Source organism: Corythoichthys intestinalis, chromosome 7 (assembly GCF_030265065.1).
Source record: "Corythoichthys intestinalis isolate RoL2023-P3 chromosome 7, ASM3026506v1, whole genome shotgun sequence".
NCBI classification, from domain to species: Eukaryota; Metazoa; Chordata; class Actinopteri; order Syngnathiformes; family Syngnathidae; genus Corythoichthys; species Corythoichthys intestinalis.
In genome coordinates, this window is record NC_080401.1 from 14,976,376 (window position 1) to 15,001,402 (window position 25,027).

A 25,027-nucleotide genomic window follows, 5' to 3' on the forward strand; every position below is an offset into this window, starting at 1 on the left:
CTATTCCTAAGGCAGAACACCAATTTGTTTTTGGGGGGAAAATCTGAGCTTGGCAAAGGCAGCAGAATATACCGCTTCTGAACCTGTGCCAATATATAAAAATTTGAAAATGATTTTGAAATCATTGCCATCTGCTTTGATTTGTGATGACCCAGTCTGTCATTGTCTTAAATATCATGTTTGACAGTTCCACCCCTCCGGGAATCTCCTACACCGTCACAGTTGAAAGGTCGTGAAGAGATTAAGCAATAATGAGATGCCATTTCACAGGATCATCATTCACAAAAAACTCAACACATGGCATTGTCATTTCGCATTCTGTCCATTAAATAGATGTGATTCACGGGTTTGATGCCCAAGCTAAAGATAATAGTGCCTCACACGACAGTTAATTAAAAAAGTGAGATTTAAACGTGTTCCCGAATTTAGACAGCCAGACAGACCACAAACACAGGACAACCCAGCATTGTGTTTGCTCGGCTTGATAGACAGCTCCATGTGGCACTGAGCACTCCTTAATCCACTGAAACTCTATCGACACGGTAATCTCTACACAGTCCTGCTGTGGCACAAAAAAACAACTTGTCGTCAGCAAGAGTGGAATGGCGGCATCCAAGCCAGTCTCACTTGCCAAAGTTCCACCAGACCATTATATCACAAAGGTTAGGTTCTGTTTGATACATTTTCTTCGAATACCTATGATTTACCAAGACTACAAAGAAAAAGGATTTCTTTACCACACATTTGGTACAATTGGCGCAATCGATTTGACCTATATTTGACCTTAAAAGAACCCTAAGGCAAAGCTAAGACATGGAATGTTTTTGCAACTAAACAAAACAGCTGGACTCTCTCCATACTGTTGAGAATCTTTACGTGAGTGACTGTATACATCCAAATGAAAATAAGATTTTAGTGGGATGGGAATGCTGAATTTAAAGTGTTCGACCTGACGAGCTGGCCTAAAAGTCGTTTCCTGTTGGTGGTGTAATGACACATTTAGCCGTGTGCCATTCAGGCAGCTGCATCATGCAGCAGAACAACATTAGATGTCCTTGACTTAAGCCTTGTCAACAGTCCTCCATGTCTAATTACAGCACATCCTTAAAGCTGACAACTACTTAAAACCCTGACTATTCATTTAACCTCTTAAAAACATTATATTTCTTTCTATACTTCCATCAGTTTTCAAAAGCACGTCCTTATTTGGGTCGTAGGTGAGACAAGGTGAGAGGCCTTGTTATAAACCCCCCAAAGGACATGGAAAACATGTAGTGGAGGAACAAGTTATTCATGTTTATAACTTATAAGAAATTGTGGAATTTTGCAATGCGACCATCTTCTCTAGTGCAGCCAAAATGCTTGGAGACTGCAGTTGACAGCGTTTTGCTGCCCTCTTGTGGCTTTAATATGCAAACTAGACTAGTGTTACCTTTTGTGGTAAAACTTTATTTTAAAAAAACACATTTATACTAACATTCATGAATGTCTGAACACATTTCCTGCAAAGGCATAGGTTTGGTCTCAACATTGGTAGAGACGCTATAACAGCATCACCTGAATGTACACTTTTTGCTGGGGAGTGGACATTAATAAGGCCAAACAGATTAGGTGAACGGGGGTCAGGGCTACATTTGCCACGAATATGCTGATGTTTCCTGTCAAAATGAAAAAAATTAAAATTATTATTTTCATGGGAGATAGTCATTTTTTTAAAATAGGGGAATTTCCCCTTGCGTCATATAAAGGAAATTTAGAGTGGTTGTTTTTTGGAGAGGTTGAATGGGTAGACACTACTTAACCTATACATGGAACTACATGTCAGCCTACATTGTCCTTCACCTCAAGAGTAGTACTGTACATTGCTTTGATTGGTTGTCTCTTTCATTTTCTCCATTATTTTCATCCTCAATGCGCATCAGTGGGTTGAGCAATTATGGGAGAAAAAAAAATCTCAATTAACTCTCAGTTCTTTAAAGGATGAAACTTTTCATCTCAATTATGATTAATGTATGCTTATCTGAAAATAATGTCTGCATTATCTTCAAATAAAAAATATTTTTAAGTAAGGTAGATAATAAATGAATATATTTAAATTAATGGATGAATGCACTAATCGGTATTTGGTTTCAAAAGTGTAAAGCCACAACATGCTCTAGCCTTCTTTCCCTCTAAACCAGGACATTTACAGGAAGAAAAGCAGCAGCATGTTTTTGTTGTTGTTGTTTTTTTTTTTTTTTTGACTATAAACACTTTCCTGTTAAACACAGACTGGGGTTTGGGACCTCTCTCACCAAGCAGCTTCTTTCTCATGTTTCGTTGGTTCTATAGTTTCCATCAGAGTTTAGTACATTTCTCACAGTTCAATGAATGATAAGAGTAGAAAACACATTGCAAATTTATTATTTAGACCATAAATAGGTCTGTCAATCTTACTTTCGGCTAGTTGATAGCGCGAGTTGTGCTGGGACAGAAGGGTCAGCGGTTCGATTCCCGGCTACGACTGCCCACTGTCGAATTGCCCCTGGGAAAAGCACTGAACCCTAATTTGCCCCCAGTGGGTTGGCAGCGCCTTGCATGGCAGCAGCACCATTGGTGTGTGAATGTGTGGTTGAACAAGTAAATGTGTGCTAATGTAAAGCGCTTTGGGCATGGTAACCATGTAGATAAATGCGCTATATCAGTACTCTCCATACACCATTTACCATTCACCAGCACATTCAGCTAGAAAAAGGGGTAAATGTGAGCCTGAATATATTGAGAATAATTCACTACATAGGTGTAGGGTCAATTCTATCCATAAAACATATGGAAAGAATCTAAATTACCTATATAAGTTAGAGTGTAAATTACATTGTACGATGCAAATAAGATTGCTTAAAAGTTGGTGGGGACAATTCAAGCATCCTGAAAAATTGGTAGTGTTTTGGCCCTACCGTCACTATGCAACCTACGTCCTTGATTTCCTGATAGTGAACATTATTTCTTTCCTTTCTTCGGTGCATCTTTCCCTTTCCCTTTCCCTTTCCCTTTGTTCGCTTGCTGAGCCTGTAGTGCCTCTTCTCTTTCTTGAGCAGCCTTAATCCGCTTCTTTCCCAAGGGAGTTTTTGCATACCATTTCTGGACAAACACGCAAAAAACAAACGCCACACAATTTGAGAAATAAAAGAAACTAATAATAACAATCTTTTGTTGAAAAAGAAAGATCCACAGTACTTTTAAGGCCTCTTCTTGATCCTGAAACACTGGGGTGAACTTGGCCAATGGGGCCACAAACTCAACAGCAGTCAAAGGCCTCTTTTCTTGCAGCAGAAGTCGTCTCTTGGTAATAACTTGCTGGATTGCCTGAATCATGTTCCCTGCGGTGTAGCCATCTGAAATCTTGGACAAGGAGCTAAGGTCCAATGCCGAGGTTATCTCGCCTCCGTGTTTCTGGATCAGTTGCTTCCACAAAACTGAAATCATTTCAAATTAATGCAAACATTGCGAGTAATATAAATTCTTGTTTAATCTTTGTGGGAGTTTTTTCTACCGTATCTTGAGCCATAGTCGGGTCTTGGGATCAAGATTACTTTTGTGTACATTTTACAGAGCGACTTGATATCTGCAGTTGTGGGATCTTTACTTGTTCCTATTACGAGAACACGATCCTCTTCTTTAATCAGCTTGAGCGATTTGGGCAAATCTTTCTTCAAGCGTTTAGGTTCTAACTGGAAATGTGGAGAATGTCTTGGTTAGAAATGTTATATGAATAAATTGTACACTGTTTACTATGCAGCTTTCATATTCATCAGCCATACCGCTCTTTCTTCCTTGGGAATTTTCTTGTAAAACATTTTCTCTGCGCCATCTATCCATATCACTGAAGGTTGCAACAACCTTGCGACCTGTGTGAAAATAATCATGTAAGGACTCACTTTTTTTCCACAACATGAAAGAGAGCTTTAAAAATCAATGTTCATGGGGTGTCTAGAAGTTCCATACCACTGACACAAAAGATATACAGGTATTTCAAACCCAAACTATAGGTTTTGACGTTCTAAGAGTGTTACGAGTGGCATCCAAGGTGTTGCGGGGTTGTTTATTTTTATTTTATTATTTGCATGTGGGGAAGCAGGTTTGTGGCCTTTCGATTTTTTTTTTTATATCGTTTTTCTTCTTATTTTGGTGCAAGTAAAAGCTTGTCCCAAGAGTTAGCTTCTGTAGCTGGGGGTCAGACAGCCAAAATCCCCGCCTTTGGCTGCCACACAACTCCCTATGCACCCGACCCCTTTTGCCCCTCCCACAGGTGGTGAACCCATGTGAAGGGGGACCCACATTGCCTTTTCGGGCTGTACCCGGCCGGGCCCCACGGATACAGGCCCGGCCACCAGACGCCCGCCTTCGAGTCCCACTTCTAGGCCTGGCTCCAGAGGGGGGCCCCGGTAACCCACGTCCGGGTAAGGGAAAACTAAGTCCATTTATATTACGAGGGGGTCTTTTGAGACATGCTTTGTCTGGTTCCTCAGCTACGACCTATTTGCAATGCGTGACCCTGCCACGGGCATAAAGCCCCAGACAACTTAGTTCCTAGGATAATTGGGACACGCAAACCTTTCCACCACGATAAGGTGATGACTCACTGATGGGGTGTCGGAAAAGGGTGGTGTGCCCCAAGTGGAGGAGTTCAAGTATCTTGGGGTCTTTTTCACAAGTGAGGGTAGGAGGGAGCAGGAGATCAACAGGCGGATCGGTGCAGCGTCTGCAGTGATGCAGATTCTGTACCGGTCCATTGTAGTGAAGAAGGAGCAAGCTCTCAGTTTTTCAGTTGACTTACGTTCCTACCCTCACCTATGGTCACGAGCTGTGGGTCGTGACCAAAAGAACAAAATCCCAGATACAAGCGACCAAAATGAGTTTCCTCCGCAGGGTGTCTTGCCTGGCACGGCCAGACTGTTCTCCCTGTATTTTTCAAACACTGAGAGAATAGTCTGGGACCCAGCCCATTAACAGCCTCTCGAGCAAGCACAAAATCAATCGACAAATCAGATTAGTTTATTTGCGTGACGTGTTTTTAACGAGTAACGTCACTCTTCCGTGTCGGAAGTCGTCTCCACAACAACAGAGATGGTGAACAGGAGAACCGAGAATATGTTCCAATCCACGGTAAAATCTGTTTTAAATGACCAAAAATACATCGATACAAGTCTTGCGCTAGCCATGTTGAATAAACTCTGCTCACCTCGTATGTTTACTTCCGCAAGCGAGTACTCGTCGCGTTTCTAACGTCACATCCGCCCGTCGCTGATTGGTCCACTCCGCTGTCTGTTTGCTGTGGCTTGCTCCGCCCTGGAAATTTTATCCGCTTAATGGTGCCAGACTCAATAGCTGGGACAGCGGTGAGTCTGGAGTACCAGGCTACAGGGTGTCTGGGGTCTCCCTTAGAGATAAAAGAAGCTCATCAAGTCATCCGGGAGGGACTCAGGGTCGAGTAGCTACTCCTCCGCAATGAGAGCAGCCAGCTGAGGTGGCTCGGGCATCTGGCTTGGATGCCTCCTGGATGTCTCACTGGAGAGGTGTTCCGGGCATGTCCCACCAGCGGGAGACCCCTGGGACGACCCAGTGCACACTGGAGAGACTATGTCTCTCAGCTGGTTTGGGAACGCATTGGGATCCTGCCGGAGGAGCTGGTCGAAGTGGCTGAGGAGAGGGAAGTCTGGGCTTCCCTGCTAAAGCTGCTGCCCCCGTGACATGATCCCGGATTAAGTGGTAGATAATGGATGGATGGTAAAAACTTGTTTTTTGGCATATCAATTTGATATCTATTTGTTAATGACCCCTTTGTGGGGGGCACATGTGAAATCTTGTTTTTTGAATTTTAATTTTATATCGATTTGTTTAAATGTATACTTGTCTTCCAATCTTTTTATGGTGCATCTGTATGCCCATTTTTGTCCTTTCAAATAATAAAAAATAAAACACTCCAATGTAAGGACAAACAGGTTCATAAATATTAGGACATCAACACACTTTCCTCATTTTGGCTCGAAATACAACAACTGAAATGAAACAAAATTGAACTGTCCTAATATAGCTTTGTTTGTAAATTAATTTTTACTGTTAACAATGTATTCCCATGATTTCCCAAGATTTCCCATGTGCTGTGTTACCTTGAAGACTAAATGGAGCATCATAGAGAGGCCACTCTTGCCTGGATACTTCCCAGCGATATTGACAGGAGACAGGTCAAAAAGGGTGGCACCAGTCTCCGTGCAGATGGCATTGACCAACATCCTTTTACCAACCCCCACTGGTCCTGCTAGTAGAATGGCCTTTGTAAGGGGGGCTTTTTCATGGACTATTTGAGAGCCTTTAAAGCATAAAGAAAAAAAGCGGCATGGAAAATGAATGAATGAATGAACTCTTGATCAGTCTGAATAATTACTTTCTGTTGCATGTGTGAATCTCAATACCTAAAGGTAAAATCGCATAGAGAGATAAAAGTTGCCGCACATCGGACATTGAGGGCATGGGTTCGATGTCGTTCATTCTCAATGTGGTTCCAAGGTAATTGAAGTCACCTGGGAGTTAGAAAGCGTTCAGATCATGCTAGTGGTGGTTTTTCAGAATCACACCAGAAGAGGGCAGCACATCGCTATTGAATAATTAAAATACACTCATTGGTCACTATTAGGTACACAAGCACACATCTCAGCCACAGGAACTACAATTATGTTTTAATATTTTAATTCTGCAATTATTGATGTTCGGTTTTTATTTACACTGCATTAGCTCTATTAATACAACCTTTCATGTGACGGTCAAATATTTTGCTCCTCTTGTATACGTAGCTTTTAAAATTAACTAAATTATTACTGATATGCCATCATGTAGTGAAGAACAGTTGTGCACTGCAAACAAACTACAACCACAATACAAATACTATGCATTCGTAAGATTGCGCAGGTGTACTCTTTGTCAATCCAGTGAGCGTGCAATATTGTGTCAGATGGCAAATGGATTCTTAAAGAATAAAATTATTGACATAATGTTTTGTAGTAATATCTTTGTGTAGGCCATATACTGGAAATCATGCAATAAATTTGGGCTGGAAATATACATATTGTACTATGACTTACCCAGGTAGTCTTGCATTCGTACAGGATTTGATTGCTTCAATAAACCCTCCTCCACCATCTCCTGACATAGAGATTCAAGAGTCCTAGAGGACACAAATGATTTATTTCCTGTGGGTATAAAATCTCAATATTCCTTTTTAAATATATATCTTTTTTGAGTGATAGAAAGCATTTAAAATAAAATGTTAACCCACTGGCGCCATTAATGGTGATTGAGCAGCTGTGAGGGCTGCTATTGAATGATGATTGCCAGCTCTCGCAGTTAAAAGAATTTGCACATGTAGTATAGTACCATCAAACTACCGTAATTTTTGGACTATACGCAGCTTTTTTTCTTCATTTTGAATCCTTATAGTCCAGTGCAGCTTATTTGTTTATTTTATTCGTTCCATTTACAGTGGGGCAAATAAGTATTTAGTCAACCACCAATTGTGCAAGTTCTCCTACTTGAAAAGATTAGAGCCTGTAATTGTCAACATGGGTAAACCTCAACCATGAGAGACGGAATGTGGGGAAAAAAAAAACAGAAAATCACATTGTTTGATTTTTAAAGAACTTATTTCCAAATTAGAGTGGAAAGTAAGTATTTGGTCACCTACAAACAAGCAAGATTTCTGGCTGTCAAAGAGGTCTAACTTCTTCTAACGAGGCTCCACTCGTTGCCTGTATTAATGGCACCTGTTTAACTCATTATCGTTATAAAAGACACCTGTCTACAACCTCAGTCAGTCACACTCCAAACTCCACTATGGCCAAGACCAAAGAGCTGTCGAAGGACACCAGAGAAAAAAAATTGTAGACCTGCACCAGGCGGGGAAGACTGAATCTGCAATAGGTAAAACGCTTGGTGTAAAGAAATTAACTGTGGGAGCAATTATTGGAAAATGGAAGACATACAAGACCACTGATAATCTCCCTCGATCTGGGGCTCCATACAAGATCTCACCCCGTGGCGTCAAAATGATAACAAGAACGGTGAGCAAAAATCCCAGATCTACACGGGGGGACCGAGTGAATGACCTACAGAGAGCTGGGACAACAGTAACAAAGGCTACGATCAGTAACACAATGCGCCGCCACGGACTCAAATCCTGCACTGCCAGACATGTCCCCTGCTGAAGCCAGTACACGTCCAGGCCTGTCTGCGGTTCTCTAGAGAGCATTTGGACGATCCAGAAGCGGACTAGGAGAATGTGTTATGGTCAGATGAAACCAAAATAGAACTTTTTGTAGAAACACAGGTTGTCGTGTTTGGAGGAGAAAGAATACTGAATTGCATCCGAAGAACACCATACCCACTGTGAAGCATGGGGGTGGAAACATCATGCTATGGGGCTGTTTTTCTGCCAACGGACAAGGACGACTGATCTGTGTAAAGGAAATGAATGGGGCCATGTATCAAGAGATTTAGAGTGAAAATCTCCTTCCATAAGCAAGGGCATTGAAGATGAGACGTGGCTGGGTCTTTCAGCATGACAATGATCCCAAACACACAGCCAGGGCAACAAAGGAGTGGCTTCGTAAGAAGCATTTCAAGTTCCTGGAGTGGCCTAGCCAGTCTCCAGATCTCAACCCCATGGAAAATCTGTGGAGGGAGTTGAAAGTCCGTGCTGCCCAACGACAGCCCCAAAACATCACTGCTCTAGAGGAGATCTGCATGGAGGAATGGGCCAAAATACCAGCAACAGTGTGTGAAAAGCTTGTGAAGAGTTACAGAAAACGTTTGGCCTCCGTTATTGCCAACAAAGAGTACATAACAAAGTATTGAGATGAACTTTTGGTATTGACCAAATACTTATTTTCCACCGTGATTTGTAAATACATTCTTTAAAACTCAAACAATGTGATTTTCTGGGAGGGTTTCCACATTCTGTCTCTCATGGCTGAGGTTTACCCATCCTCACAATTACAGGCCTTTCTAATATTTTCAAGGGGGAGAACTTGCACAATTAGTGGTTGACTAAATACTTATTTGCCCCACTGTATGTCCAGTTAGGATCTTTTACATCCATTTAAAAATGAGATAATTTGCCGGATAACACTAAATAACATATCTTATAAGCATTCATTAATGCTCATGACAGTGTCATGTCATGAATTATGATTGTCCAATGACAGTGTTATGGCGCCACTGTCAAATAAAGTGTTACCAAGTACTATAACTAGCAATTAATGAAACAATTGGAACAGTAACTGAAGAAATAAGTAGCACAGAACATTAATGTTTAATTGTTATTTACATCTGTAGCTCTGCAATGCATGCTAGGAGGCATGTTGGACAACAACAGTGTTGACAGAAGATGGCAGCAGAGGTTGACTGTCTCCCAAAAGGGAGCAATGATGGCCAAATGAAGCTTCTTGAAACAATGAAGCTTTGCAGCCAATTGGTTCAAAGCTTCACGGTGGTTCATTTGGTCTTATGACAGTCGTATGATGCCGTTGTCAAATAAAGTGTTACCGGTTAATATCTTTTGGCGTAAATATCCCAGAATAAGGACAGCTCTCATGACTCAACTGATTAGATTTATACTCATGTTAAATAGAACTTATTACTTAAATTGCCTCTGTTTAACCTAAAATAAGGTTTAGCCATTCTAGTTGGACTGTGACATTTTTTTTTCTATGCAAACCCTGAAAGATGCTAACATTTCCCAGGTAAATGATATCTTCAATGTCTTTTTTAAAGACACAGTTCCAGCTGGAGTAAAACAGCCTCAAAACATGATGCGCTTACCATGCGTCACTGGAGTAATGGTGTTCTTTTTTGTGTGTCTGCTCCAAGCTTGTCTTTTTTTGGAATTATTGGTGAGTTCAACCTTGGTTTCATCAAACTACAACATCTTTTGTTTTGGTACCGTGAAATCAAACTTGATGTTTGTGTAGGGTTCAATTTTCTATCTCAGTTATTTAGTTTCCCTTTCCCGGACCAGTTTTGTTCTTAAATTCAGTTGTACAATATTTAAACTGCATTCTTTGATTTCTGCACATAATTCACAAGGCTGAAAGTATGACATCTCTTAGTGGCCTCACCTATTAACTGTCAAATCTTTTTCCCCTTTTTTCTTTTTCTTGTCGCGCTTCGGTTTTTTCTGCAAATAAAATGGCACAGTTGGCACAATTCCGAACAGAGCAGCCAAGTATTACATCATGAATTTTTGGTTATGCTAGACTACACACCTTTTTATAAATTTTGGCTGGTGTTTTTTCCACAGCAAGCCTCCAGTCTGCCAGTTCCTGTCTCATGTCCTCATCCACCTGGAGAAACAACAACAATGTTAGCTCCTGCGATTGTGAATGTGAATCAGTGTAATCATTGGTTTTCTTCAGCTCATGTTTGAATTCCCAAATATTCACCTTAACTCGAATCTCTGACAGAACGTCCACCCTCTTCTCCTCCTTGATCAGCTCTACCTCATGCCTTTGGTCGAAATTTCGAGACTCAGTGCGGGTTTCCCAGAAATCTGCGGGGACATTCACATGATTTTTTTTTTTTTTTTCTAATAGAAACTAAGTGTTCACCAACGACTTAAAACCAGCTATAGTTCCGTTACCAACAAAGGTCTTGTTGCATAATTCCAAGTCTGCCAAAAAATTTGAAGGTAACATCTCCAAGCCCTCTTCTTCTTCCTGTGGTTTAGTTTCCATTTGAATTACATGATGACGGATAGCAGTTCAATTTGTTCAACTATTCAAACGGATAAAATTAGCCCTCACCTCTTTCCCCTTTGCTTTCTTTGCATCTTTTTTCTCAGGTTGCTTTTCTTTTTTATTTTTGCCATCATCTTCAGCCTCAGCCATTTCTTTCAGCAGCTAAAAAAATGAGAGAGAGAGAGAAATGGCAAATATCACTCCTGCCTGCATAAATAGTGCAAGACAATCTTCTTTTAACTTCAAGTGGGTTATACCTGTTGATAATCCTTTTCAGCAAAAAGAATAGCTGAGCCACCTTCATCATCATCCGGAAACTCTGGAAATACTCCTGTTAGATTACTGAAAGACAAAACAAACAAAACCTCTTGAAATAATTTCTTATTTTAAACAAAAAAAAACAATAAAGAGCTTCATGTCTAACTGACCGGCATTCAAGAAACCACTGGCGGATTTGTTCTTTCATGTTGACAGCTATGTCGTGACCTTCGACCTCTAGCAGGTGGCTTGCAATTGCTATCACAGACTTTTGATATTCATCCTCATGTTCTTTCTGCTTATTCCGTATGGCTTCTTCAGTGGCGTGAGCATCGATCTTGGCTTGGATGGGCGACTGGTATTTTGGATGTGGGGCCTGTTACGGAAATATTTTAAACATAAAAAGAAAAACAGACCGTACTGTTAAAAAGGTGTTGGTGACTCCACATATCTAGAATGATGGAAATAACTTGAACCCTCTGATGCATGAATTATGAAATCTTTGGTCAAGATTTTTTCCTGATATGTTTTTATTCTTCTTAGGACATGAAAATAATGTTTAATTTCTTAATTTCGGGAAAAAAAAAAAATCATGAAGTTACGGACATGTCCAATCCAATGGACTACATGCACCTGCACACGCAACATAAAACAAGGTGAATTCACTATTTTTTTAAAAAAAGAAATTAACTTGTGTTCTATTGTTAATAGAGTAATCCTTGATCCCTTTTATGCTTTGATAAACACTATAACAATTCATAGGCCTAAATAAGAAAACCAATGAAACACCGAAGCACCAATGTCTCTGTTGTTGTCTGGCAGCCACTAATCATCACTGTTGTGACTACAATCATCATCACTGAAACTGGATGGAATTTTTCTGGGATATTCTGTAAACTACCTTATTCTTTGCTGCTTTTGAAGTCTACAACATAAGATAACATTCATATGGCGGAAAACACGCACGTGACTTGAAGTTCCGCTCTGAGACCCCCAATTTAGCCAATTTTCAAAATTGTCCGATATGCATGTGTGATACATCATTGGAAAGCTTAAAATCTCAATTTTCTGGGGGAAGAAAAATTTTGAGCAGGAGGGCATTTTTTAGAAAAAAATATTTTTTAAACAGCAAAACCCTATCTGGAGGTGACAGCACGCGAAAACAGAATAACAGACGGCATGACTTTAACATGATATTATTGCATACCTACTTTGTTTCGATCCAAAAACTCCATGTAGCATGTATCACTGAGTGTCAAGACACAGCTGTGAATGGCCACAGCTGGATTTTATGGGGATTTTATGGGTGAAATATGGTAATATAACAAGGGTCGCGATGCAGAAATCACAGACATCAAGGAGTGGTCGAGATTTTCTTTTTCATATATTTACCCTTTTAAATGGTTTTTTTTTTCAACTTTTTTTTGTTTGGATCAATTATTTATCATCTAACATATCGGAGAAAATGCGACAGTACAAAAAAAAATACAATTAAGCGATAGTTATGAGGTAGATATCTGTGACATTTTTACAGACGCCATTTTTTTCATTGTGACATAATTTGTTTAAAAGTTTAAAATATGTGAGTAAATAATATTTTAAAGTCTTTTTTTTTTTTAAACGAAATATGAGACGTCAATGAATGCTTCTAAGCTAAAAACGACAGATATTTTGAATAATAAATATAATGAATTACCTTTGTTTTATGGGTGGGTTGAAACAAAAGCGGTTGCGTGACGTCTGTAAATGGGGATTTTCAGGATAAAACGGACAAATTAAAAATAGTTCGGGGGTTAATGTGCCATGAATCTGCTATGGCAGCATATAGATATATTGTTCTATCAAACACAACAATTGTTTTAGCTTAAAATACAGCAGTTTCTTTTAAAGAGGAGTGCAAGAGCAGAAACTGCTTTTTCAGTCTTGTCTGTGTTTTCTGCCATATACAGTGGTATGAAAAAGTATATGAACCTTTGGAATTTCTCCCATTTCTGCATAAAATCACCATCACGTGATCTGATCTTTCTCAAAATCACACAGATGAAAAAAAAGGGTCTGCTTTAACTAAAGCCACCCAAACATTTATATGTTTTCATATTTTAATGAGGATAGTATGCAAACAATGACAGAAGGGGGGAAAATAAGTAAGTGAACCATCTCATTTGATATTTTGCGGCCCCCACTTTGGCAGCAATAACTTCAACCAGACGCTTCCTGTAGCAGCAGATTAGTCTGGCACATCGATCAGAACTAATCTTGGCCCATTCTTCTCCACAAAACTGCTGTAGTTCAGTAAGATTCCTGGGATGTCTGACATGAATCGCTGGCTTGAGGTCATGCCACACCATCTCAAAGGGGTTCAAGTCTGGACTTTAACTTGGCCACTCCAGAACGTGTATTTTGTTCTTCTGAAACCTTTCTGAAGTTGATTTATTTCTGTGTTTTGGATCATTGTCTTGTTGCAGAATCCATTCTCTTTTAAGCGTCAACTGTCTGACAGACGGGCTTGGGTTTTCCTACAAAACATCCTGTTAAATTTTGTATTCATTCTTCCATTAATGATTGCAAGTTGTCCAGGCGCTGAGGTAGCAAAACAGCCCCAAATCATGATGCTCCCTCCACCATGCTTTACGATGGGGATGAGGTGTTGATGTTGGTGAGCTGTTCCATTTTTCCTCCACACATAATGTTGTGTGTTACTCCCAAACAATTTAACTTTGGTTTTATCAGTCCATAAAATATTTTGAATTAATTCTTAAATTAATTTACTTCTGTATTTTGGATTGTTGCAGCATCCATCCTCCTTTTAGCTTAAAGTGTCTGACAGACGGCCTCAGGTTTTCCTGCAAAACATCCTGATAAACTTTTGAATTCATTCTTCCATTAATGATTGCAAGTTGTCCAGCAGCAAAACAGCCCCAAATCATGATGCTCCCTCCACCATGCGTCACAGTGGAGATGAGGTGTTGATGTTGGTGAGCTGTTCCATTTTTCCTCCGCACATGCCCACACAATTCAACTTTGATTTCATCAGTCCACAAAATATTTTTGCCAAAACGTCTGGGGAGTGTCCAAGTGCCTTTTTGCAAACATTAAACAAGCAACAATATTTTTGGGGGGTCATCAGTGGTACACCAACTGACCACTGAATTGACCTCAATAGAGTATGACAACAGAAAGCATTCTTGAGGTTGCCATGCAGTAAAACTTTATACACCAAATGCATTAAAGACAAAAGTAACTTTCAGTGGCTGTCCACCGTAGTTACCACTATGCACCCAGGGCTTAAAAGGTTCCTGACTATGAAACGCATATAATCTTCATTATGGACGGTCAGAAGTATTTCGCTTACCATTCCGAGAAAAATCATATCTTCAATACGAGCAGCCTTTGTCTTCTTCCTCTCTACGTAACCCCTCCAAACCTACAGATGACATTCAAGTCTTTCAGCATGATGTTGATAAACACACAATTAAAAAAAAAAGGGTCAATATCTTGACAAATAACCACCTTCTGGATGCGGACTGCGGCTCGGGCCATATCAGCGGGTTGCGGTGCCGCGGCCATGGGTATCTTGCTCAATCTTTTGCTAGCTTCATTTAAGGCTGCTCGTAAGCGTCCTTGCCGTGCCCTCTCTGCCACTTGAATGATTCTGATGGCCTCATCTTGACTCATGGGCTTTGTCACACGCTAACCAGTTGAAAGAGTACAAATTTATGATCGCTCGACACAATCAAAATACAAAACACAAAAACAGTCCTGGAAAACTGACAAAATGCTTACTCAACTTTCTCCTATTGTCTTTCTTTCTTCCTGGAAAACTTACTAAAGAGCTGTTTTCAATTTCAGGACCTCCCATTGTAAATGTTTTTAATTTATCACTCTTCTCTGACATTGTACCTGCAGCTTTTAAGACTATTGTTATTCAACCAAGGGCCTAGGTTTACAACAGGACAGTAGGGACACAACACTACTAACTTTTCAGGATGCTGAAATTGTCCCACCAACTTTTAAGAAACCTTATTTGCATTATATAATAAGTTAAAATATATAGGTAATTTAGATTGTCTTCCCATATGTTGTAAAGATAGAACTGACCCTACACTACCTTAATTGACCCCTTAGTTAATTATTTTCATTATGGTCAGACTTACATTTATCCCTTTTCACTTGCTGAATTTGCCAGTCCATTTTTTCCCTTCAAACGCACGTTTGACTGGCTGATGACTTGTATTTATTTCAAATGTATTTATTTATTACCTACATTATTTATTTAAAATTATTTTTATTTGCCGCCTATGCAAACATTTTTTCATAATCATATATTAATCACAGTCGGGATAAAAAGTTTTGATTTTAGTAGTGAGTAGTGAGTAGAGTAGTGTTTTACCTGAAGGAAGGCTATATTTTTATTTATTTTTGCCATACCCTGACTAAGAAGTTTTTAACTTCTATTCATTAATTTAGACCAGGGGTCCCCAAACTTTTTCCTGTGAGGGCCACATAACTTTTCCCTTCTCTGATGAGGGGCCGGGGTCAGTTTGTAACAGAAAAAGTGTGATGATTGCAGGAGTGCCTAAATGTAAAAAATTATTGTTTTTCAGACAGCCACAATCAAATAACCCTTTCTGGATTCTTCACGGAGCAAAAGTAAATAAAATAAAAATAATAGTGTTATCATTATTTATTATTATTATATTATTATTATTATAATTTTTTATTATTTATTTATATTTATCAATTTAATTAATATGTTATTATTATTCATTGTTATTACATTATTAATTAATTAGATAATAGCCAAATAACCCTCTCTGAGTTCTTCACAGAAAAAGGCCAGGAAATAAATAACACTACTGAGAAAAAAAAAAAAATCTAAATGCTCTCTGGTATTGTTCAGCGGGCCGGACCAAATGTGGAAAGGGGCCGTATCCAGCCCGCGGGCCGTAGTTTGGGGAACCCTGATTTAGACAGACAATATTGAGTGGTCTTAGGACAAATGTTTATTTTTTTGTATTCCTGGATGGTTAAGAGATTATTAACAAATATGTATTTATTGTGTATTTTAAGATAATTTAAATTATGTTCAAACATTGCAATTTAAATATGTTAATAAAATTGCGACATTTATTCTGGAAGTTTTAGAAATTTTTATTTTGCAGTTTTTGAAAACAAACGTTTGAATCGAACGGTGTTTAACCTGAACCAATACACATGAAAGTTAGCATAAGTCACTACAGATTTATTTTTGCATTGATGATTTAGTTTATCAATTAATTAGTTTCATATTCGTGAGAAATGTAGCCCTGACCCTTGTTCACCTAATCTATTTGGTCTTATTCATGTCCTGTCCCCAGCAAAAAATGTACCGTACATGAAGGTTATATTGTTATATCGTCCCTACCAATGTTGAGACCAAACCTGTGCCCTTGTATTCAACCCTTGCTCCAAAGACTTAACCTCGACCATGAGAGTCTGCAATTATAGGCATATGTCAAATTCCCCATTTCTTGCAAAATTCTTGAATTTTTTTTTTTTTAGCAAAACAACAGTTCAGTTGGAGGAGGGGTGCAATTACGGAATCCTTCCCCTATTCTGGGATTGAATCTCAAGATACTATGCAGATTTCCCCTCACAAACGAGATGCTGCATTCCTGAATAAATTAGAATTGCATACATAATGTAGGAGCAGTTGAACATATGCTTGGAAGCAATATTTGGTTTATACGGAAATCACAAACTTTTTCCAGTTGATGTAGTGTACAAAAAATAGGAGCAGGTTAACATACAGTATGCTTTGAAGCAATATTTGGTTTATACGGAAATCACAAACTTTTTCTAGTTGATGTAGTGTACAAAAAATAAAAAATCCGAAAAAAAAAATTGATTTAATTAAAAAAATAAAGAACAAAAAAAATGATTGAATGCCTGTCTAAATGTCTATTCTAAACTACTTTCATAAATACTTTGCTTGTGTAACTCTTAGCTAGAAAGCAAGTGCATTCTGCAATTCGGGGCTAATGAACTGAAAAGCACTATTACGGTTATTTTTTAAATTTATTTATTTAATTGTTGTCGAGCATTTTCGTCAGTTAGAACTTACAATCCAAAGTTGATAACCATGTACGGGTTTACTCATCATTTAACTTTTTAATCGTGGAGGGATGAGAAACAGGGAGAAACAGGTCAATGTTCACCTTTATGTTTGACCTCAGGCTAGTTTGTAAATCATTTTCACAGATTTCTTAGGAAACTGGAAGCTTTACGATGAAAAATAATAATAAAATAAAATTAGAAAAAATGTTCTGCTGAATTATTAAGGAACAAAAAAAGCTGGACTCAAAACTGTATTATTGGTGAAAGGAGATTTGATATATTTGATAAAACTCACTCACTTTTTCCGTCACAGTCGCCTCCATCTTTTCTAGGATATTTGTTAGCATGGCCCTTCGCGCCAAGTTGTCTTCATTGCGTTCACTCAAAAAATAGTAAGGGATGGGAATCTCAAGGTCAGCCTGTTGAAGACTTGATTAGTAGCAGCAAACAGTCAAATGTACTAAATTTAAAAAAAAAAAAAAAAAAAAAAAACTTACAGGTGTGAGCTTCAGGTCATGTAAGACATCATCCATGTAGTGGTACTCGCATAACTCTTTGTCCACCATTTCATTTTTCAATTCTAAGAGTCGGCCCATCACAGCCTCAAGGGTAGTCAGAACAAGACGTCTTTTCTGTGGGTGCACTGCCTGGTCGTACACCTTCTCTAGTTGTCTAAGAATCTGCAGATAGCGCACGTACAATGTGGCCAGTCTCTGGAAGAAAACCACTCGGTCCTTTTCTGGCTTTAGAGGTTCGGCAGGGAGCTCCTCAACTAACAGACGACTCAACTCCACCTGAGCCTCTGCCCACAGTTCGTTGTATGTCCTGGGGTGGAATTTTAGTCATTATGAACTCATTCACTGCCAGTGACTAAGATAGGCATCCAGTCTAGTTTGACTGGCAGGGCTGGTAATCAAAATGGGTTGGACGTCTATTACTGTCAATGGCAACCAATGAGCTCAAGGAAAAAAGTATCCAACGCATGTTGGAAACGTGTTTTGACAAAATCATGATACAACTAAAAGGACACCATCCATAACACCACACATTATGGTTTACTGTACACGTACATTCTCAAACTAGCTTGATGCAGAATTGGGCAACATATGTAAGAGGCATGAAATTAATTTATTATTCTGCAGAAGTTTTTTTTGCAATTATTTAATACTGTACCAACTGGAATTGACCACGATATCATCCCTTTCACTCTGGCTACTGGAAACTTTACCTCTGTGACATTTCGTTTCTGGAACAGCGGTGGGATATGTCTTAGTCAAACGTCCTGTGGGTGGTAGCTGTAAAAAAGTAATTAAAAACTGTGATCGGTGTAAGAAAACAACAACGTTTAATTGTTCTCCTGAGGGAAAATTCAATTTACACTTTTTCTTTTTAAAAAAAGATATATGAATAATATATGACACTTGATATGACGATATATTATGACTACATTAACACCGGCCATATTTGAATGTAGGCAGTAGCAGGGGAGTTAAATTCATTGCGGGCCACAGCACACTGTAGTTATGGTCCCTTAATTATATAAATGTACAACCGTCTTATTATGTTATTGTATATACACTGCAAATAGGAAAAAAACAACACTCCATATACCGTATTTTCGGACTATAAGTCGCACCTGAGTATAAGTCGCACCAGCCATAAAATGCCCAACAAAGAGGAAAAAAACATATATAAGTAACACCGGAGTATAAGTACCATTTTTGGGGTAAATTTACTTGATAAAATCCAACACATAGACCAGATATGTCATCTTGAAAGGCAATTTAAATCAAAATACAATAGAGAACAACATGCTGAATAAGTGTACAGTATGGTAATGTTACATGATGCATGAACTACGAAATGCGAACGTGGCTGGTATGTTAACGTAACATATCAATCAAGAGTTACTCAAATAATAAAGAACATGCTAACAAGTTTACCAAACCATCAGTGTCACTCTAAAACACCAAAATAACATGCGAAATGATATAATAATGTGTTAATAATTTCATATATAAGTCGCTCCGGAGTATAAATCGCACCCCTAGCCAAACTATGAAAAAAACTGTGACTTATAGTCAGAAAAATACAGTACGTGTTTTTGTATGTATGTTTATATGTATGTATATACAATATGCATGTATGTATAGCCCCTTTCAGACTTATATCCCGGTAAATTCCCATGTAAGATGACGTAGGATTTATCCGTGTCATGCCTTTTAGACATGGGGATATGTACTTGAAATTAACCGGGTTGCACGTTTCAGACTTGTCCTGTTTTAGCAACTCGGTGCTCTCTGTGTGGGGAGGGTGTGGGGCGGGGTTTTATAACCCAGACATTGCGTCATTTTTGGTTGCTTTTTGGTTTGGCATCAGTGGAGGAATGGGCCAAAATACCAGCAACAGTGTGTGAAAAGCTTGTGAAGAGTTACAGAAAACGTTTGGCCTCCGTTATTGCCAACAAAGGGTACATAACAAAGTATTGAGATGAACTTTTGGTATTGACCAAATACTTATTTTCCACCATGATTTGCAAATAAATTCTTCAAAAATCAAACAATTTGATTTTCTGTTTTTTTTTCCACATTCTGTCTCTCATGGTTGAGGTTTACCCATGTTGACAATTACAGGCCTCTCTAATATTTTCAAGTGGGAGAACTTTCACAATTAGTGGTTGACTCAATACTTATTTGCCCCAATGTACAGTGGTATGCAAAGTATGTGAATCTTTTGGAATTTCTCACATTTCTGCATAAAATCACCATCAAATTTGATCACCAAAACCACCACCCAAACATTTATAGGTTTTCATATTTTAATGAGGATCGCATGCAAACAATAACAGAAGGGGGGAAATTCAGTAAGTGAACCCTCTCTGCCTAAGGAGACTTAAAGAGCAATTGAAACCAATTTTTACCAAACCCTGCCCATTATAAAACACAAACCTGGTAAACATTGTCTTGATGAGAAGCACTGTCTAATGTGCATCATGGCTCAGTCAAAAGAGCTGTCTGAACACCTGCGACAAGGATTGTTGGTTTGTATAAAGCTGGGAAAGAATACAAAATCATCTCTAAAAGTCTGGATGTTCATCAATCGACAGTCAGAGAAGTTGTCTACAAATGGGGAGAGGTCGGTACTGTTGCTTCTCTCTCAGGGAGTGGCCGTCCACCAAAAATGAAGCCAAGAATTCAGCGCGGAATACTCAGAGAGGTAAAAAGGAACCCTAGGGTGTCTGGTTAAGACTTACAGAAATCACTGGCACAGTCCAATATCTCTGTGCACACAACAAGTATGTGTAAAACTATGGCCAAGAATGGTGTTAATGGGAGGACTCGACAGAGGAAGCCACTGCTGTCTAAAAAAACATTGTTGCTTGTTTAATGTTCGCAAAAAGGCACTTGGACAGTCGACAAAAGTTTTGGCAAAATATTTTGTGGACTGATGAAACCAAAGTTGAATCGTTTGGGAGTAACACACAACATTATGTGTGGAGGAAAAATGGAACAGCTCACCAACATCCTCAGGGCCTGGACAACTTGGAATCATTAATGGAAGAATGAATACAAAAATTTATCAGGATGTTTTGTAGGAAAACCCAAGCCCGTCTGTCAGACAGTTGATGCCTAAAAGAGAATGGATTCTGCAACAAGACAACGATCCAAAACACAGAAGTAAATCAACTTCAGAAAGGTTTCAGAAGAACAAAACACACGTTGTGGAGTGGCCAAGTCAAAGCCCAGACTTGAACCCAATTGAGATACTGTGGCATGACCTAAAGACAGCGATTTATACCAGACATCCCAGGAATCTGACTGAACTACAGCAGTTTTGTAGAGAAGAATGGGCCAGGATTAGTCCTGATCAATGTGCCAGACTTATCTGCAACTACAGGAAGTGTCTGGTTGAAGTTATTGCTGCCAAAGAGGGGCGGGCACAAAATATCAAATGTGATGGTTCACTTACTTATTTTCCCCCCATCTGTCATTGTTTTCTTACTATCCTCATTAAAATATGAAAACCTATAAATGTTTGGGTGATTGTAGTTAAAGCAGACAATGTTTGTACATCTGTGTGATTTTGACAAAGATCAGATCACATTTAATGGGGATTTTATGCAGTAATGTGAGAAATTCCAAAGGTTCATATAGTTTTTATACCACTGTATTTTTTTTATTTATTGTTTATACATTTTATCTTTTATAGTTTTGTTTAATTAATTTGATTTGTTGATTTTACATTGGATTTGGTGAAGATAAAGGCTTTCCATGGCTTAGTGTTATAAAAAAAAATTAAAAATTAAAAATAAAAAAAAAAAGAGAAAAAAAGGCAATGTTACATTTTTAGTGGAGATTAACCACATGATTTGCTGTATTTGGCAGGCCACATTAAATTGTGTCGGATGTATCCCTACTCCATGAGTTGCAAACATGCGCAGGAGAAAAATTGACCTATGATGAAAGAATTTATAAAATGTATTTACAGTCAAGACCTTACAAATTTGATTTTTTTTCACAGCCAAATATTTAGAATTACATGGAAAATGTTTCATGCATGTCTCCCTCACCTTAAGCAGTCACCACTCATTTTTGCATTTTACAAAATCATTCATAATAATCTCTCATAATCCTGTTTAAAAAATCAACGTCATCTGGGATTTATTTCAAATCCTTTTAACTTTGGGAATGGTGGAAAATATGGTGAATTTAAAAAATATTCATAGTAATTTTGATTTAAATTATTTTCCCCATTTAACTCATTACATGTTCTTGAAAATGATACACGTCCCAATTAATTTAAAATAGAAAGAGTGGCTGTAAATTCTCATGTTTCAGTGAGATTGACGGCGCTAGACGTCATTCCACTTTGACTGGGAGGGCTGACAGTGAATCGATGGAAGCCAATGAGATAATTACTTGCCAAACTGCACTATTATGACGTACAGAGCTCATTTCACACAATTACAAATAGTGTGTCTTTCATCTTATTTATACTTTGAGTGCTGCTCAATTCCACTGTATAACCGCATTGGACGTCATTATTGCGTTTGTCACTGAAAACAATATCGTGTTGCCAGTTTCTCCCAAACGTCAGTTAACACCCGCCTGCCTGCTTAATTAAAGTTAAGAGACTTGAGTAAATACGTCTCTCTCTGCAAAGGAAATTAATTCAAGTGCAAAGGGGTTATGATTTTATGAGTCATTTTAAAGTACATACAAGTAAACATAAGTTGTGACGTTACGAACGTCAATCGATAATACCTACCGCCAGATGAGGTTGCTATAGAAACGACAAACACCGTTAGCTCTTCATTTGAAGGGGTTTGCGTAACAGGTGTCACACTGCCACCTACTGAAACGGAGAATAACGTATTAAAGTATTCCAGCTATCAAAAAGGATTAGGCGTTTATAATAGCATCACAAAAATATTGTAAAACACACTTGAATGTATCGGAACAAAATATAATGGGCTAAATTTGGATTTATGTCATAAAATAAAATGGATCTGAAGTTTGGGTCGTATTGATAAATAACAATTCTCGTGGGAGTATATATAAAAGGAATTGTATACAAGATTTTTTTGCTCCCTGTTTAACTTGAAGAGCTATAGTAAAGTTGGCAAGCAACAAGTGGGTCGGCAACTCTCGGCAAAGTAGTACAGAAAAGAAAAGAAATAAAAACGACGCTGCCCAAATTTGTATCGTTGCCTTCATTAACAACGGATGAATTTAAGAGAACGGCATGAACGCATCACTAACTTTTATTGTTCTTACATGATCATATATACTAAAACGATAAATCACATAGCACATAGAAGCACATAGCTGTAGCCATGCAGGATTAGGGAAAAGTCTGCCTGGAGGTTCAGCACGTTAAGGCGGGTCACAAGACAATACGGGAGCGCAAACATCCCACACAGTGACAGTTCCATGAAGCTCACACTTAAACCTGGCTGCATTTAACAGCCAACTTGGGGGGAAAAGGCTGCTGAGCTCCTGGTTGATTATTTTCTCTTTTAAAAATAAAACTGGAGGGATGTTGCAAGATGTTCACGCACGGAGGTGCCTTTTTTTATGTAATGAGTTGTTGAAGTTGTGATGTGCGCAAAGGAGGGGCGCAGCGCGTGCCAAAGTTAGCGAACGCCGCTGGATGAAGCGCCGCCAAAGATGTCAACCTTGCTTTGCCACCCACACGAAATCAATTGTATTACCCCCAGGAAGCCACACATAAATAGAGACGGGAGAATATTGCTCCAAAGGAGAAATTGAACAAGAAGAGCTCGCTGCGACTAGGACCACAGACAAGGACTTCAACAATTTCAGCAAGTATATAGTGCCCACTCTTAAAATTAGTAAGTGTGCTGTCAGATTCGTTTCACTTTACAACTTCCTAAACTTTCTCTTCTAATTGGTGGACACACTTAGGTCAACATATTTTAGATTCAATCATATGTTTAGATCTGTTTGCTTGTGAGATTTATGTTTTTCTTGGTTTGTTTTTACAATAAGTCATGCAGGTGGAGAGGAAATGGCATATATTTCTTACTTTCCTCATCCTGCTCATCACCTCTGGCCAGTGCATGGACAACAAGGAGGTCAAGCAGAAGGAGAGAAAGACCCTGTTGGATTTAATCTTACAGGTGATCAGAGACAGCCAACAACGGGACAAACACATTTCCAGGCGTTGCAGTGGAGGACAGTTTTCTTCCCTTCAAGACCTGAAGTTGCCCTCCCGTGAAAAGCCTTTGTACATTCCCAGACTGGATAACAGTAAACTCATAGGTAAGCTGATAAGATTTATTTTTAGCTTGTGATGATCAAAGCATAATCCGTTATTTTAGCGTGGGAGACAGCTGTCATTGTGTGCATCTCAGATGAACTTAGTTACAAGAAGCCTGAGGTAGTCTGGCTCAATCGGATGCTTGTGTAGGATCTAGACGATAACATCTCTCTAGCAATACACTCTACATGTGCCAAGTGGGAGCCGAATTATTGTAATGACCAATTTAAAGAGTTTTGAGAATGAATTTGATGTGCCTAAAAGGCAAACAGATGTTTATGTTTGCAATATTTCCACATTTCCACTGAGTTGTCCGTGGAAATGTTCGCCCTCAATCCAGCTGCGCATAAAGAGATGAATGAAGACAGCGAAGATGGGACACATACATCCATAAAGGAGGAGCGTCACAGTGTCAAATGTGAATGACTCATTCACTATGATTCATTGAAGAATCCTAAAGCATGAATGATGGTCGTCACTACATAACCCTGGAGCATCTTCAACAATGACAAAAAAGTCTGTTGACTATCTGTTACGATAAGCAAGAGAAGACGTGAAATTTTTTATACATTTAAATTGCAACAGTATTTGCTTTACGGAATTGCTTAACAGAAATATAAGCAGACAACAAAGGTACAAAAACACCCCTCCTATTATTACCACATGTAAACTCACAAAGGCTCATACAAATGCATAAGTTATAGTCAAGTTGTAGTGTAGAGACACAGCAAGGCACTGAAACCATCCATACCTAGAGGTTCCACTGCCAGCAACCATATATATATATATATATATATATATATATATATATATATATATATTACGGAAAAAAATATTTTAAAAAATGATTGAAAACATTTTTTTGATTGAAGCAACTTTTTGGGGGATTCAATGATTTAGACACGAATGTCCTAATAATAATATGGCCCAAACACAAAAAGGATTGCTTCAATCAAAGAAAACGTTTTCAATGAAATATTAAGTGTTTAAATGCAAATTTTTCAATCTAAATATTTTTTCGCATTCATAAACTTTTTTATATGATTGAAATTTTTCTTTTTTTGATTTAATTGATTTTTCTGTTTGAAAATCTATATATTTTTTTGAAGCAACTTATTTTTTGA

At 38.5% G+C, this 25,027-nt stretch overlaps 2 protein-coding genes across 6 annotated transcripts in view; one reads left to right on the plus strand and one right to left on the minus strand.

Moving 5' to 3' along the window:
* Nucleotides 1–1,284: 1,284 nt before the first annotated feature.
* zgc:153738 (uncharacterized protein LOC558115 homolog) lies at nucleotides 1,285–23,837 on the minus strand. Of its 3 annotated transcripts, XM_057840714.1 has the most exons (21): nucleotides 22,389–22,425; nucleotides 18,349–18,415; nucleotides 17,618–17,945; nucleotides 17,420–17,539; nucleotides 14,535–14,714; nucleotides 14,377–14,448; nucleotides 11,195–11,400; nucleotides 11,024–11,108; nucleotides 10,833–10,928; nucleotides 10,670–10,745; nucleotides 10,473–10,579; nucleotides 10,296–10,373; nucleotides 10,149–10,207; nucleotides 7,119–7,201; nucleotides 6,453–6,560; nucleotides 6,150–6,349; nucleotides 3,801–3,887; nucleotides 3,533–3,710; nucleotides 3,217–3,455; nucleotides 2,955–3,120; nucleotides 1,286–1,658 (listed from the first exon to the last, which is right to left on the minus strand). In XM_057840714.1, exons 2-20 carry the CDS (start codon nucleotides 18,357–18,359, stop codon nucleotides 2,980–2,982), a joined length of 2,454 nt encoding a protein of 817 aa, XP_057696697.1. In that variant the 5' UTR covers nucleotides 18,360–18,415; nucleotides 22,389–22,425; the 3' UTR covers nucleotides 1,286–1,658; nucleotides 2,955–2,979. The 3 variants fall into 3 exon arrangements, with proteins under 3 accessions (XP_057696696.1, XP_057696694.1, XP_057696697.1); XM_057840713.1 differs by lacking the exon at nucleotides 22,389–22,425 and adding an exon at nucleotides 23,670–23,837 and having other exon boundaries at nucleotides 1,285–3,120; XM_057840711.1 differs by having other exon boundaries at nucleotides 1,285–3,120.
* alkal1 (ALK and LTK ligand 1) overlaps nucleotides 23,061–25,027 on the plus strand; it is a 36,621-nt gene continuing 34,654 nt past the window's right edge. For 2 of the 3 annotated variants that reach the window (XM_057840717.1, XM_057840719.1), the window contains exons 1-2: nucleotides 23,061–23,475; nucleotides 23,633–23,905. In XM_057840717.1, coding sequence (XP_057696700.1) covers nucleotides 23,635–23,905 — 271 coding nt within the window. In that variant the 5' untranslated portion in view covers nucleotides 23,061–23,475; nucleotides 23,633–23,634. The remainder of the gene's footprint in view (nucleotides 23,476–23,632; nucleotides 23,906–25,027) is intronic. The other variant, XM_057840718.1, reaches the window with a different exon arrangement.